The sequence below is a fragment of the Leopardus geoffroyi genome, chromosome D1 (assembly GCF_018350155.1).
Source record: "Leopardus geoffroyi isolate Oge1 chromosome D1, O.geoffroyi_Oge1_pat1.0, whole genome shotgun sequence".
NCBI classification, from domain to species: domain Eukaryota; kingdom Metazoa; phylum Chordata; class Mammalia; order Carnivora; family Felidae; genus Leopardus; species Leopardus geoffroyi.
The window spans coordinates 46,308,606-46,325,392 of NC_059329.1; the positions used below are offsets into that span (position 1 = coordinate 46,308,606).

Below are 16,787 nucleotides of genomic sequence, written 5' to 3' on the forward strand. Positions count from 1 at the left end.
TGATTAAAAAAATTTTTTTTTTTACATTTTATTTATTTTTGATAGACAGAGAGAGACAGAGCACAAGTGGGGGAGGGGCAGAGAGAGAGGGAGACACAGAATCCGAAGCAGGCTCCAGGATCTCAGCTGTCAGCACAGAGCACGACGAGGGGCTCGAACTCACAAACCACAAAATCATGACCTGAGCCCAAGTCGGACACTTAACCAACTGAGCCACCCAGGCATCCCCCCAAAATGTGATTTTTGCTGTTAACAAGCCTTGGATTAACCAAAAGTTCCACGATTCATGATTCAGGCAGTTAAAGCAGACTTCTCAGATCCTTTAACATGCCAGTGTGTTTTGTGCTTCTGTCCAGGAGGGTGATATATGCAGCAGCCCTCCATCTGCTTTGGTCTCCAGATCCTTTTTTCATAGAATATCTCTCAGGATGACTACTTCTGGAAAATGCTCCTTCAAAGTTATGTCTTAGAGTGCAGCAGGCTGTCCTCTCTTATAAACATGTTATTAAAGCTGAAAAGTTCTGTAGAATCCCTTAAGATTAGAGATGGGTCAGCACTTTGGCCTTGCTTCTGCTGTATTTTCATGGAAATGGGAGGGTGATAGCTGCGTGTTTCCACTTTACATACACAGGGTTAGTGCCTATCTTTAAAATCCTACATGAAGCCAGATTGTGCAGAAAATACCAAGAGCTTCATTATGCACAACTCTTAAATCCCCATCCCAGAGCTCCATGAAAGAGGAAATTAGAGAGTAGAGAGTAGAATTAGACCGTATTTATAGACTTTCATTTTATAGCCTTTCACTTAAAAATCAGGCTTTTGCTCTATGGGACCCAGGATTTTATAACATTCCATGATAATATAATTCATTTGTACCAATTGTCTTCATTCTTAAGGCACACTAAGCATTCAGTTAGTCCTGGTGATTAACTGTTTCACTACCTCCTTAAACTCTGCTATGTCCAACTTAGCATGAAGGTCATACCAGCTACTGAATAGTTAATAATGATGGGGTCAATTATGAAATTTCTTCCACAGTATGGCAAATTAAAAGCTAAAGATACATTTCCATGACTCGATTTATTGTAGACTGTCATTAAAATAAAATACCATAAGGACACCTAGGTGGCTCAGTCAGTTAAGCATCTAACTCTTGATCTTGTCTCACAGTTAATGAGATCAAACCCTACCCCGGGCTCCATGCTGAGCATGGAGTCTGCTTGGGATTCTCTCTCTCATGGTCTCTGCCCCTCCGCTGTTTGTGCACTCTAAATAAATAAATAAATAAATAAATAAATAAATAAATAAATGCTATAACCAGCCAAAAAAAAAAAAAAAAAAGAGCCATTAGGAAGTCTGGTTCTACCACTTATTAGCACTCTGATTTCAGGCTTCCCACATAATCTCTCTGAACCTCCATTTTTCTCATTTGTAAAATCAGGATGATAATAATGCCAGTTTTATAATGTTTTCAAACTCAAATGAAATAATAGATATGGAAGAATTTTTAAACACTATATGGTACTATAAAGTATTCAGAATTATGAACGCTTTTATTACTATTTATATTTTTCAGTTGGTATTGACTCAAAACTTAAAGTTTCTTTGCCCTTCTAACCTTTTTGTTAAAGAGTTAACCATCTATAAACAAGCATTTTTTTGCACTTGGGGTAAGTGCCATTTAAAATACATCAACCCAGGGCGCCTGGGTGGCTCAGTCGGTTAAGTGTCTGACTCTTGATTTCAACTCAGGTTACAATCGCATAGTTCCTGAGATCGAGCCCCACATCAGGCTGCATGCTGACAGTGTGGGGCCTACTTGGGATTTTCTCTCACCCTCTCTCTCTGTCCCCCCAACTTGCGTGCCCACGCTCTCTCTCTCTCAAAATAAATAAACATTTAAAAAATAATAAATAAAATGTCAACCTGAATTTTTCTTAATAATGACACACAGGTAATTCAAAGTTTTGATTGGGAGAGGGGTGTAGAGAAGGTAAACATTAACTTACATTTGTGAGGGCTTCTGCCAAAGCCCCAGTTCCATCCATTTTACAAAGGAAATCCTTATAAAATCTCATCTTCACTTTGCCGCCTTTAATCGTGAGGATCCCGATTCCTTTGAAAGTAAACTCCACATTTGGTTTGATGGAAATGGATCGTGATAAAAAAAGCAAAGTTTCTTTCACACAGCTTTCCACTGTATCCCTGCTAAATGGACCCTGCAGGGATATGGTGACAAAATTAAGTGGAACAACGGGAATATCACCTAGAGGAGAAAGACAGGGTGGGAGAAAGGAAGTGTAAATTACAACAAGGTCATATCATATACACTCACAAATAATTATCTGATTCTTAATACTCAAAAATAGAATTGTCCATGTTAAGTCCTTAGTTGTACCCTAACAATAGACAGTAATCAGTACAATTTTCCTTAAAAGTATATTTTGCTCACAATAAGAACAATTAGGTTTCTAAGCAAATTCCAGACAAGCTTTTGATTTTCCCTTGGAGACAATGTAATAACTAACTGCATTTCTTCATCAGAGGGTTTTCTGAAGTTTTCAGCCCTCTTATCTCTCAGGACATACAGTAGCAATGCACTTGCCTGTCTCCTCCAATTATCACATCATTTTTAAATGTTTATAAATATCCATAAATGTCAAGTGTTTTGAAAAGATAGTTCAGTAGATGTTACCTTCAAATGAAAGTGTCTTATCAGAGGGTATCAGACTGGATAACTTGCTTTTTCTCCCTAATGAATCCCTAAATGACATTGCAAAGGAATATGGTATATCTAGCATAAAAATAAGCATAGGGTCTATTCCACAAGAACAGATCACCAGTCAAAAAAGGGGATAAATAACAAAGGTGATCAAGATAATAAATCCGAAAAGAGGCAGTAATAAGATCCACTAATAGAGGAACAGGATAGAAAGAAGAACATTCTAAACATTCATTGAGCAAGCATTAATTTATAGCTTTCCAAGTGCCCAATGGTGCTGGATGATGAAGATTAATATCTGCAAAACACAAACTTCCCTATATCAGCCATGGTCTTCTGTACAATTTGATGGTGATTCTATACCACCTCCCTCCATTTTTTTAATGAAGTTCTTAAAAGAAAATGCTATATTGCCTGCCTATGGATTGTTCCCTCCCATTTATCCAATGTCTCTCTTCAATCTGTCTTCTAGCCCACTTACTTCAGTAGGGACACTATCATCTCATAATGGACAAGCCAATGGATAAATTGAAATCTTAATCTCATGACCTCTCTGTAACCTCCATTGACCGTGCCCTCTCTATGCTCTTGTATCCATGGCACCACTCTTGGTTCTCCAATTTCCTCTTTTTTGGTCTCCTTTGCTGATTTCCTTCCTCATCTACTTCTGATAAGATGGTGTTTTGTTGTGCTGTTTTCTGTTGTTGTTTTTAAACAAGACTTTGTCCTTGTCTGTCTCCTTCTCTTACTTTATATCTTCTCCTAAGTAAATTTTTCCAAATCCTGACCTCTAGTCTCCATCCCTCACCTGAGCTCTGGAACTACCTCCACCTACGTATCCCTACAGGAATTTCAAATTTAACATGTCCAAAAGCTAACTCATTATTTTATCTACCACCCCAACCTGCCTTCCCCCTTGCTTCCCTAAGGTGTTAATGACAAAAACGTACATCTATTTTCCAATAAATCGGAGTCATGCTACGTACCTTCCTTCTTCTTGCTACCCACCAGTCTCAACTGGCAGCCAAATCCCATCAGTTCTCCATACGAAATATCTCACAAATAGATTCCTTCATCTTCCTCCTGATCGCCACTGCAATCAGGCTCTTACCATATTTCATCAAACTGCTATAATTAAAAGAACTATCCTCCTAAATTAAAAACTGGACTAGTACATACAGTTCCTTGCTCAAAAACTTTCAATGGCTCCCCACTGCCTATAGGATGAATCCCAAAGTCCTTATCATACTGCCTATAGCCTCTTACAACTTAATTGCTACCAACCACTTTTGTCTTAATTCCCTCCAATTGCCTCCACAATCATATGCCTTGGCCACAGAGAAATACCTTATTCTTATTCTTGAATTATTCTCATTGTTCCTGAAATGTCTCCCACAGCTTCTATGCCAGCAAAGCTCTATCATTCTTTAAGACCTCCTGGTATATGTCATCTTCCTAAGCCTCCCTGAGCAAAGTTAAGCATGCTCTCCTCTGGGCTCCCCTACATTCAATCTAGTTCTGATCAATGCTGCTTTCACAGCATTTAATCAGGTTGCAATATTTGCTTATATATTTATCTCCCATGCTAAATTTTGAGCTCTTCAAAGCAAGGACCATGTCTTGATAATCTTTAAGAACCAATGTATAATGTTTAATTAATTACCTACTTAATTAATGATGAAGACTCATAACCCCAAAGCTAAACTAGAGACAAAATTGTTCTTGTGAATTAATTCAATCATATATATTTAATTCTGAAATTTCTTCAGCCTTGTAAAAAAATTAATTATAGATCTAAGCTACTTTTTTTGGACTATACTATGAGATCCAAGATGTTTTTGTTAAAAAAAAAAACAAGTTGGCTTTATTTTCACTTTATTTGGTAGGTTTTTGATGAATTGCCTTCTGTCATAAAATTCTAGGTAAAAATGGCTGAAAAGTCCATCAAATCTACCATAAAGATCATATGCATAATGAATTCTAAGTATAACTTGTTGGTATTTGGTTTTCCAATATTTCATTTTTTGGTGGTAAGTTACGCTGAAAATTAACTTTCAGGGAAGTTACCATAAAGGCCAGTTTTAGCCTTTTCACCTGCTGACATTTGGGGTGGACTGTCTCTATCCACGTAGGAGTGCAATGCAAGAGGGGATGATAAGGAAGGTTAAAATGAATACAGCCCAGAAATCAGGAAGGACACCCCCAAAGGCCTCTAAGTAACCAGGGGAGGTGTCACCAAGTCTGCATACCAAAGCTGGAAGGTAAGTAAGCATCCTCTGTCAGGCACCATGTCCCTTTAGCTTATCACTATATCTCAAGTGCCTGGAACAAGGCCTAACACATAGTTGGCTCTCAGTAAATATTTGTGGAAAGAGGGAAGAAAGGAAGGGAGGCAGAAGGAAGGAAAGGGGAAGGAGGGAGGGAGAAAGCAAGGGAGGAAGATTTTAGGGTGTGAGAGGTATATAAGGTATTCATTAAGTCTTTATGGAATTATTAACCTCACTTCTAAGTTTTAATAATGTACATTATATATGATAGAACACAGTTAGTGATCTTTTTCATAGCTAATATGGACTGTAATTCTAATTACAGTCCCTAATTAACTTTTTCTCTATAACCACTTTTAATTTCTGAGGGTCTAAAAAAATGAACAAAGGCTGTATAACTCTGTAATGTGGCATGTAAATGTGCCTTGATATCACATCAAGTCTTCCCATGCCTGCCTCTTAAGCTACTGAGGTTTAAAATGTCCTGCAGGAAGACTGTCTATCATTTCCCACCTTGGCCCTTCCCTCTTCCAAAGGTACCATGTGAAAAGTGAGCTGAAATCACAAACTGATAAAGCAGCAACTGAACAAACTTTGCCCTTCCATTTTCATCCCCAGGCCAGTAACTTTCTGAGAATGTCTTAAATATTGAAAAGATTTACCAGGAATGTATGTTTTGTTTTGTTTGAGTTCATGGATCCGTACTAACTTCTCTGCCATGATAAATATGGGTCTCTGAATCAGAATAAAGTTGTTTCCCACGTCAATTTTTTGTCTCATGAAAGTAAAAGTTCCAAGCCCTGGAATCTGAACACCCTGAAAGAAAAAGGAAGGGGGAAAAAAAGAGCAACAATCAGAAATCACTGAAGAGGTAAGGAAAAATAACCCTTAGTACCTCTATTCAAAAAAACCCATGAAAATAATTAAGCCTTAAATATTCAATGATTTCTAAACTCTCTTCCAGCTATAGTATGTCATGATTCTAAGTTCTCATGTAAGTATAAAATGTAATGTATTGATCTACAATGCTTCTGACATCAGATCCTGCATCTCCATTACCATTCAAAGGCTGTGAGGACTAAGTTAACTTGTATGGATGCCATTGCTACTTTTAATCTATATTTAAGATTCCTCTTATCCTAAATCGTATCATTTACCATTAGAAAGAAGGAATTTAAAAAGCTGTAAGAATCTCTGCTTTCTCATTCCTTCTTTTAGGTTTTGTCTCTCACTTAAAACTAGACAATCCAGCATCCAAGGCATCTGCTGCAGTGTAGTGATCTTGGCTGAGGGGTAGAAGCAAATGCTTTTGGCTCTCAAACTAGGCCTCTGTCTCCCTGGAAATATCACACCTCAAGGGTTACAAACTCAAATGCCTACAGGCACCACCCACAAAAGAACGCAAGGGAATGAAGGTAGCCAGCCAGAGAGTGCAGTGACTAGAAAGTACAAACCCCATCCAAAGGGAAGAGCTCATTGTTGGCTCCAGCCAAGTGTCATCATGCAGGAATGGAAAACTGGTGTTGTTAAATCTGCTGATTTTTCAAGAAAAGAGAAACAAGTCCAAAACTTTATATAAACTCTCCAAACTTTAGGTTGGTGATGACTACTTCAAATTATCAGACCAAACAAGATAAGTTTGAAGGACGAATTCAGCCCACGGGTTGTCATAATGGGACCTGTGAGTAGGATATAAAAGTTTCACAATTTCCCAGCTCCCTCCAAACTCCCCAAATCTCTGTCCAGTTCCATGGCATCCAAACTGAAGTCTGGGAAAAGTTTCTCATTTTTGGCAAGATGAGTTCAATCCCAGATTGTCTTCTTGTATTTCAGTTAAAACCCATTCCCTGCAAAGAGGCATGGCAGGAAGCATTACATCCTTCTATAGCAATGCCAGAAACTATCAGGTCACAGATCAACAGAATTCATCTAGTTCCTCTACACACATCCAGACTGGTCAGTGATCTGCTTGGTATCACTAGAGAGAACTTTTACAAATTCATTACCTAAGAATAAAATCCATGTTTGTTAAATCTGCTATCTGTAAGTCATAGTGTGAGCATCATAAAATCACAGGACTGAAAGTCAAATTGAATGGCTCTAAAATCTGTTATCTTGCTCCCAGCAAAATTATACAAGACCAAGGAAGAAAGATCCTTTGGACTCTTGCATTAAACTTAAAGTATAAATCTTGCCTTTTGTAGGGATAGCTGTCGTTGCACAAATTCTGACACATTCCCCCAGATAGTAGACACTTCTGAAATTCAAAGGAAATAAAAAATAATTGATGTAAGCACTCATGTGATAGTATCTAGTGCTAAGAAATAAAAAAGTAAATGTGAACTGCAGAATCAAACAATAGTAATTCCTAATTAATTTAGAATTAACAGAAAATAAGTTCATTCCCAAAAGTTAATTTTCCTAGTAACTAAAGCTTACCATTTTACATTCCAAAAATGTGCTTAAAAATAACAATAACAATAAATTTTTAAATAAAATCTTTCTAGGATAAAGAGAACTCTGTCGCACATTTCCTTTTATTCTTTATAGAAGTGGGACAGAGTTCCTTTTATCCTATAAATAGAGTTAATCAAGTATAATCTAGTCTTTTTTTTTTTTTTTTTTTTTTTAGTTCTCTAGATTCCAGTTAGTTAACATAAAGTGTAATATTAGTTTCTGGTGTATAATTTAGTGACTCAACACTTCCATACAACACCTGATGCTCATTACAAGTGAGCTCCTTAATCTCTATCACCTATTTAACCCTACCCCTTTTTTCTTAATGACCGATTCAAAAAGTATTTATTGAGTGTCTACTCTGTGCCCTCTGAAATATAAAACTTTATTCTTTTTTATTTTATTTTATTTAATGTTTATATATTTTTGAGAGAGAGAGAGAGAGACAGAGCATGAGCAGGGGAGGGGCAGAGAGAGGGGGAGACACAGAATCCAAAGCAGGCTCCAGGCTCTGAGCTGTCAGCAGAGTCTAACATGGCACTTAAACTCTGGAACCGAACTATGAGATCATGACCTGAGCCAAAGTCAGACACTCAATCAACTGAGCCACCCAGGCCCCATATTTTATTTTTAATGTTTATTTATTTTGAGAGAGAGCACACATGTGAGTGGGGGAGGGGCAGATGAGGGGCAGTGGAGGGGGAGAGAGAGCGAGAGAGCGAGCGAGAATCCCAAGCAGGCTCCATATTCAGCATGTAGCCTGACACAGGGCTCGATCCCACAACAAGTCACAGACTGACCTGAAACCAAGAGTGGGTTGCCCAACCAACTGAGCCACCCAGACACCCCTAAACCTTCATTCTTATGACATTCTTTAACACAAAAGTAAAGCCAAGCATCATTAAGGCATAAAAGGCTGCTGTCTGGGCATTAAGTGTCTCTATACTTCTTTTATTGCTTAATTCTTTGTTGGGGGCGGTGGGGGGGGGTGTCTTTATAGAGATTGTGTGTGTGTGTGTGTGTGTGTGTGTGTGTGTATCATCTTTCTCCACAACTCTGCCCAGATGATAACTCCATGACAGCAGAGACCTAAGTTGCTTTGTGCACTGAATCTTTGTGTACTATCAACCTTGAGTAGCATGTAGTAGTCTTTGATATTCTTTAAATGCCTTAACTTAGCCCATATAACATTATTACCAAACCCATAAAACAATATATTCTTTTTAAATTGAGATTCAGTTTGGCACATAATAATAGTGTCAGGTGTACAACATAATGATTTGATATTTGTATATATTGCAAAATGATCACCATATTTTTGCTTAAATCTTGACTTGCTTTTCATTCTCATTTGTTACCGTTAGACTACCAGCTGTCACGTCTCTCTACTGCTAGTGCTCTGCAGACCTGATCCTAATTTACTGCTTCTGATCTGCTTTGTTTTTGCTTTCAACAAATATACTAATATTATATCTAAAGTACTATTTTTAAAGTTTATTTATTTTGAAAGAGAGAGAGGCAGAGAGAGAGAATCCCAAGCAGGCTCCACACTGTCAGTGCAGAGCCCAACACAGGGCTTGATCTCACAAACTGTGAGATCATGACCTCAGCTGAGATCAAGAGTTGGTCACTTAACCAAGTGAGCCACCCAGGCAGCCCTAAAATAATAATTTTTGACAACAGACCTTTGGGTAGGGACCCAAGGGGCTTAATTTGAATCAGTGCATAGACTTCTTACTAGGTATAACTAATATTTAGAAGTACTGAAAATTAAGTCAGTGTTGACATCTCCACTCCAAACCTAATTATGTGTATTAAAGATACTTTCCAATGAACTCTTTGCAAATCCAGAGTGTTATGTTCTAGTTTTCAGAATAAAAGATCAATAACAGGGTGCTTAGGTGGCTCAGTCAGTTAAGCATTCAACTCTTGATCTCAGCTCAGGTCTTGATCTCAGGGTCATGAGTTCAAGCCTCACCTTGGGCTCCCAGTGTGGAGCCTACTTTAAAAAAGAAAAAATCAAGAACAGTGACATTTACCAGGTTGCCACTTTGGGATATGGATGGAGGCAAAAGACTAGTTCTTTCCCCACTTAGGAAATTGCTTGATTTATTGGTATAACTTTTATTTCTAATGGTTTAAACTACTACCTAAAGCAGGGAAATTGTACTTTTAATTACAGCATGTCAGGGTTATAAATATTTTTATTACTATGCCGGGGAGGAGTAGTTTGGGCAATGAGAAGTAGCAGTGAATGATTCTCGTGGGTATCTGGGAACAAGTTGGGTGATGGAAATTCACTCACCCACCAAGGAAACTATGGCTACATGCTACAGTGAGCCAGGTGAAAAGATCCTACCCTTCACTCTAAATCACAGATACACAGTTTATTATAACCAAGTCTTTCCTCTACTCTGCTCCATCCTACTGTATTCCCCATTCCTCTCCACCACCATAGAAAAAAGAATTCTGCTTCTGGCTGCTAAGAACTAAGAAGGTCTTTCAACCAATACCAATTATATACTGAATTAAATTTTTCATCATGACCAAAAATGTCATTAATTTGCTAATAACACAGAATCTCCATATCCAGATTTACATAGAGACCTTTCAAAACTATGAAGTCAAAACTGTTAAGTCTTTTACCCAGGCTCACAATATGCAGCTCAAATTTCAGGAAAACAATCTATACCAAATGGAAATGATTTAATTAGAGCCAGGAGAAACTATATAGCTTGCAACCAAACCCTAATGAAAAGACTTGACTGAGCCTAGCTGGAAATTTGAGGATCATCTTTCTTCATTTGAATGATATATTCAAGACTGCCATGTTGTTTTATTCTATAGAATCTAATGGGCAAAATTATATAAAAGCAGAGTTTATTATTCTAAACTGAGATTTGCTATTTTTTTAATGTTTATTTTTAAGAAAGACAGAGCAAAAGCAGGGGAGGAGCAGAGAGAGAGGGAGACACAGGATCCAAAGCAAGTTCCAAGCTCTGAGCTATCAGCACAGAACTGATGTGGGGCTCGAACCTATGAACTGCAAGATCATGACCTGAAGTTGGACGCTTAACCAACTGAGCCACCCAGGCACCCTGAGAGATTTGCTGTTTCTTACTGAAGAAAAAAGAAAATATGCACATCATTCCCTTTGGGAAGTTGTAGGTTCCTGCATTTCAATTGGAATAGATTTGAAAATTTTACAAACAATGATTTTTAACTTTGATTTTTTCTGACATCCCAAAGTCAGAGAGGATATCACTGTATCGTAAAACAAAAAGAATTTTAATCCAGTCTAAAAAGCGAATTAAAGATATGCTACTTTTATGTTTTAGAGAAAACTGGAGTTATTATTTATTTTAATCAAATATTGAAATACCTAGAATCATTATTATAAAGAAATAATCCCCAGACATACCTTCTATACTCAGTTCAACCACCATTTGACTTCAAATTCTAAACATTTTATGCATTCGAAACCATATTTTCAAACACAGTGCCAGGTAGCAAGAATGCTACATTTTATATATGATTATTAGAAAGAAGTGTCCATTATGTAAATTGTAGAATAATATATGCTTGAAATAGATACTAATACCAAATATAAGAGATAAGTTCCCTTGACTTTATAAGACATCTTCTTTTTAAAAACAACACACACACATTTTTAAAAATGTTTATTTATTTTTGAGAGAGAGCATGAGTAGGGAGGGTCAGAGAGAGAGGGAGGCAGAGAATCCCAAGAAGGCTCCCCGCTGCCAGCACAGAGCCCAGTGTGGACTCAAACTCATGAACCATGAGATCATGACCTGAGCCAAAATCAAGAGTCGGACGCTTAGCCAACTGAGCAACCCAGGCACCCCATAAGACATCTTTTAAAATTAAAATACTGGCATACAAAACAAAAAATTCAAGAGTGATTTGAACAAAGAAACATATTCCCAGAGCATAGGAGCATAGTTCAGTGGAAAGATCAGTGTATTGCACTGAAGACATGCAGACTTCCTGCCTCTGCAGATTGCTAGCTATGTGGTCTTCAATAGTTTTGCCCGGTCACATCCACAAAACAATGACGGGACCTTCTAAGTACTATAACTACATAATACTAAACTTTGGAAAAACATATGAAAGCCACAGGACTTAATACATACAATGATGAAAAGTTATTTTATGGGCTTTACTGAGATTAATTTATCCTCATCTCCTTTACAAGGGATCATTTGTGAACATTAATAAGTAGTCACTTATTAGTTAATAGTGATTTTAAGAATGACTTTAATAATGATAACATTAATAATGACTTCTGTTTCTGTCATTCAACCAATAAAGCTCTTGCTGAGGTCACCAACAATCTCGTCAATAAATTCAATAGATATGTTTAGCTTTGACCTCGCTGACCCTTTAGTCATATCTAACAGTGGTGACCACTCTCTCCTCCTTTAAGCCCCTCTCTTATGGGCTTTTGTGACACTCCTCTCTCCTGGATTTTCTTCCTACCTCTCTAGCCACTTCTTCTCATTTTCCTCAACTCAGCCATTAAATGTTGGGATTTCCAAAGATATAGCCATAGGCCTTCATTTTTCACTCCATATTCTGCTGCAGTGGTTACATCTGTGCCCAGGACTTTAATGACCACCAAAATGCTGATGACTCCCACGTGTTTGTTTAGGTCCCGGAAACCCTCCCCATTTTAAGGTTGTTGACCTGTGTATCCAACTGCCTATTTGGATATCTCACAGAGACACTTCACTTGCTCAAAATCAGGATCTTCTTTCCCTTAAATCTTGCCCTGTATCCAGGGATTCGATGTCAATGACTGCCGCCTTCATCTATTCAGTTATATAAGCCAGGAACTCAGAATTCATCCTTGCGACTTCCTTTCTCTCTCACCCTCCATGCCCAGCCCACCACCACAATCTCTAAATAGCCTTTCAGTCTGTCTACATCTCTCCATTTTTACTGCTACCAATTTACACCAAGCTACCATTCAGTCTCATTTAAGTTACTGTTATAGGTGTTCTTGACCCTCTAATTCATTCCCCACTTTGCAACCAGAGCAATCTTTTCAAAACACAAACGTGATCATGTCATTCAATTCCTCCTTTACCTCCATGCTAGAACACTTAATGGCTTTCCACAGGCTTAAAATCAAGGCCACTATCCTTAATATGATTTACAAAGCCCTGATCACCCAACTCCTCCCTTTCTGTCCAGCCTCCTTTAGAACACTCTGGCTTCTGCACTTACAGAGCAGCCGTATTGACTTTCTTTCAATTCCTCGGTCACACCATGCTGTCTCTCATCAATGTGCTCTTGTTATTCCCTCTGCCAAGAACTGTCACCTCCCCTCCACTCCCTATTCCACTGATCCATTTCACCTATTTAACTGCAACTCATTCTTCACATCTCAGCTCACATCTTCTTTTCTTCAACAAATCTTGACACACATTCCCATCCTCAACCACAGTAAAAGTTCCCAGCGTACCATGCACCTCCTCCTCGGTAGCACTTACTAATTGAAATTATTATTTATTTCTGTGATTATTTGGTTAATGTATATCTCTTCCCCACTAGACTATGTAAATTCCAAGGTTTTTGCTCACCGTCAGTTCTCTAGTGTCTAACACAGTAGGTTCTCAAAATTACTTGAATGAATAAGTTATATGTAAATTTGTAAATAAGGCAAATATTTTTAATCCATAAAACCATTATACTTAATGCTTCTTTTATAATTATTTTAACAGGAAAAAGTAAGAGTGATGCAGGGGAAAGAAACGAGGCATCTACTCCTATTTATTTTGTCTTCTTAAGTCATTTGGTTGAAGTGTAGGCAACGTCCCTAAGTCACAATGACTTGATAGTAATAATAGTTTCCATTTCTGGAGCACCTTTCTTCCCAAGGGTTCCCAATGCTTACAAACAGATCTTGGTGTCACTCTAGAGTGACTCTTCTAAGAAACTATGCTTTTGATCAAGCCTAGTAAGTTTCTATGAGAAGCTGTCAGGTCTTCTTGCAAACACCAAGTTCCTTTTATGACCATCTCACTTTCTTAACACAACCCCAAAATATCAGGGGCAACAAAAGTAGCCAAGTCGTTGCATGAAGTCTGAGAAGGACCCATTTGGAGTGGTTGTTTTTAGCTAACATTTAATGAGCACTTATTTTGTGCTAGTCCCCAGGCTAACACATTATCACTTTTAATCAAAATCCTCAGCTGACCCCTTTCCCTCATTAACACGATCAATAAAGGAACTCTATGGGCATCCAATGGGAGCCTGCTGTGATTACTGGCTGGTTGCCAAGATAACCTGGCCACTCAGGGGATGGGGAAGGAGGTTTTCTGCCTTCCCCCAAGCAGGTGAAGATTCAGCCCCCAGGGCCCTCGCCTCACTTCCCTTACCTTCCTGGCTCAGCGACCGAAGAGTACGAAGAGTACGCAGCACCGGCTTGCTCAGGTCCCGCAAAGAAGGGACGATGGTGTCCAATATGTTGGTGTTCATTTGGTTCGGTGCTGAGTCCTTGACGGGTCTCTTTTCTTCCTTCATATGAAATCTGTACAAAAGTGACTTTCCTACCCTCAAAGCCCCTCTCTTCAGAGCTTTGAATGTACCTTAAAAATAAAAACTACCAAATATCGATTTGTGTTTTTCTAACACCTCCTTTCTCGCCGTCCCTTCCCACCCCGTGCTGGCTCTCTCTGAGTGGCTCCCACCCCAGGAACCCCAAGAGCTGGGTTGCACCAGTATGCAAAAATCCCAAGCGCTCAGGGCCACCGAGTGAGAGCGTGCGCGGAGCCAAGAGCAAGAAAACGGGACTGAGGAAAGGTAGGCCAGCCGCAGGGAGGGCGTGGTGTGTTGCTAGGACGCAACAAAGGCTTGCTGCGTCGCTAGGGTGTCAAAGCATGGCCTTGGCCCCGCCTCCTATGTTGGGTAGAGCCCTACGTAGACAATGGGATTCCGGAGTGGCAAACAGCGAGGCTGGGGAGTAACTTTTTTTTAACTTTGTTTTTTCCTTCCCCTCTTACCCTGGGCAGCGAAGAGAATTGGTCGCTTTTGTAACCACCTTGGACCAATTGGAGAAAACCTTTTAACCCTAGAAACGGACATTTGAGTCTCCGGATAAGTTTGACTTTGAGTCGGAATTTCTTTCTCGTCTTTGGTTTCTCCTGGACTCCCCTGCTAGAAAATGGAGAGCCGGAGGACTAGGGCTCTAGAAAAGAACTAGCAAGAGCTGACGTTTCTGTAATTACAGTGATTTTTTATTCCCTATACACGGCATGAGTGTCATCCTGCAGAATTGTTTTAATGCCCTCCCCTCTGCTAATAATTACCCCAAAGCGAACACACATGTAAACTCCACCCAGGTCAAGAAATAGAATCTTGTATCCATCACTTACTACTCACTTAATATTAGGCAAGTTACCCTACCCGCCCTGAGATTCTCTATGGAAACTGAGAGTTAATAAAACAAAAGTGACACAAAGAATTTCACCAAAGTGTGTTCTGTAGAATACTAACTACTTATGGCATAATTAACAAGTGGAAAAAAGAAGGGAGGCGAGAGAAAGAAAGAAAGAAAGAAAGAAAGAAAGAAAGAAAAGAAAGGAAAGGAAAGAAAGAGGGGGAAGGAGGGAGGGAGAAAGAGAAAGGAAGGAAGGAAGAAAAGAAAGGAAGGGGGAAGTGGGGGGAGAGAGGGAAGGAAGGAAGGAGAAAGAAAGAAGAAAGGAAAGAGAAAGAGGGGGAGGGAGGGAGAGAGAAAAAGAAAAAGAGGAAGGAAGGAAGGAAGGAAGGAAGGAAGGAAGGAAGGAAGGAGGAAAAAAAGGAAGGAAGCTGAGACAGGGAAAGAGGAAGAAAGGAAGGGAGGGAGGAACAAAGAAAAGGAAGGAAGGGAAAAAGGGAAGGGGGAGGGAGGGAAGAGAAAAAGAAAGAGAAAGAAAAGAAAGAAAGAAAGAAAGAAAGAAAGAAAGAAAGAAAGAAAGAAAGAAAGGAAGAAAGAAAGGAAAAGAAAGAAAGGAGGGAAGGAGGGAAGGAGAGGAAAGGAAAGAAGGAGGGTGGGAAGGAAGAAAGGAAGGACAGGGGAACTATCAGCACTGAAATGCCTCATTCTCCCTCCAGGCATTATTCCAGAAATTACTATAAATCTGTTTTGCCTGTGTTTGAACTTTCGGAATTGATATAGTATGTGTTATTTTGTGTGTAGCTCTGTCACTCAACATTATGTTTGTGAGATTTCTCCATGGTTTCTGTACTAGCAATTTGTTCATTTTCATTGTTGCATATTTATGAATATGGCACAATTTGTTGATCCATTCTGCTGTTGAGGGAATATGTGAGTTATTTCCATTTGGGGCTATTAGGAATAATGTTGCTGCAAACATTCTTGAACAAAACTTCTGATGCACATACATATTCATTTATGATGTGTATATATAACTAAGAGTAGATTACTGGGTCATGGGAAATGCAGATTTTAACACATAATGCCCATCAGATTTCCAAAGTGACTGACTCTTGCAATGGTAGTGGGGAGGAGAAATTTCTGGCATTTACTATGAACAGATACCAGGGGTCCCTGATGGTCCGCAGTGTATAGGACAGTCCTGTACAGTGAAGATGGTTCCACATTCTGCACTGTGTCTGAATATCTCATCAGATTTCCATGTAAGGAAAAAAAGACTATTTATGAACCTAGAAAAAAAATCCACTTTGCATGTAAATACAAAGAAGTTTCTGCTTAATTTCACTATCACTTAATTTCCTAGAAATTCAAAATCCAAGTAAACTGGGGAAAAATTACACCTTTTTTTTTTCAGGATTTAAGGAGAATTCTTCACTATTTAGGAAAACTGTAATCATCACATCAATGCGGATGGTAGCTGAGTAGCCAACACATCTCAACCAGGCTGCATTTGTAGCTGCAGCACTCATAGTGATTCTTTCTGTTGGTATAAGCATGTGGTAACTTCCTCTGCCTTCCAGCATAGTCATGCCTGGACATATATGCCAAAATACATATTACTTTACTATACATTACTTACATTATGCAAGAGTTCTGACTTCATATTCATTTTTAAATGGTTGGAGTAAATAAGCTGTGCTATCCATAAACCTCGTTTCGAGATGGTAACAAGGCATTCAGATAAAATACTTGTTATGAAAAAGAACCATTGTGTCTAATAAGACTGAGAACTTCTGTGCTAGAAAATGACAAACTCCATAACTCAGCCTTTCTCTCTCTACCTTAAGAACTAGGTTTGGGGCCTTTCATAAGCTAATTTCTTGGGGAAATAATTTCCTCCCACTCTCTCTTTTACACCTGCCTTTTGCCCTTGGTCTAT

General features: G+C 38.8%; 1 protein-coding gene across 4 annotated transcripts in view; it reads right to left on the reverse strand.

Annotated features, from left to right (window-relative positions):
- CCDC81 (coiled-coil domain containing 81) overlaps positions 1–14,269 on the reverse strand; it is a 37,673-nt gene extending 23,404 nt beyond the window's left edge. Inside the window, exons 1-4 of one of the 4 annotated variants that reach the window (XM_045483697.1) lie at positions 13,851–14,269; positions 7,185–7,246; positions 5,652–5,805; positions 2,010–2,266 (exon numbers count right to left, since the gene is read on the reverse strand). In XM_045483697.1, coding sequence (XP_045339653.1) covers positions 2,010–2,266; positions 5,652–5,805; positions 7,185–7,246; positions 13,851–13,995 — 618 coding nt within the window. In that variant the 5' untranslated portion in view covers positions 13,996–14,269. The other 3 variants (XM_045483700.1, XM_045483699.1, XM_045483698.1) reach the window with 3 other exon arrangements.
- Positions 14,270–16,787: the final 2,518 nt, after the last annotated feature.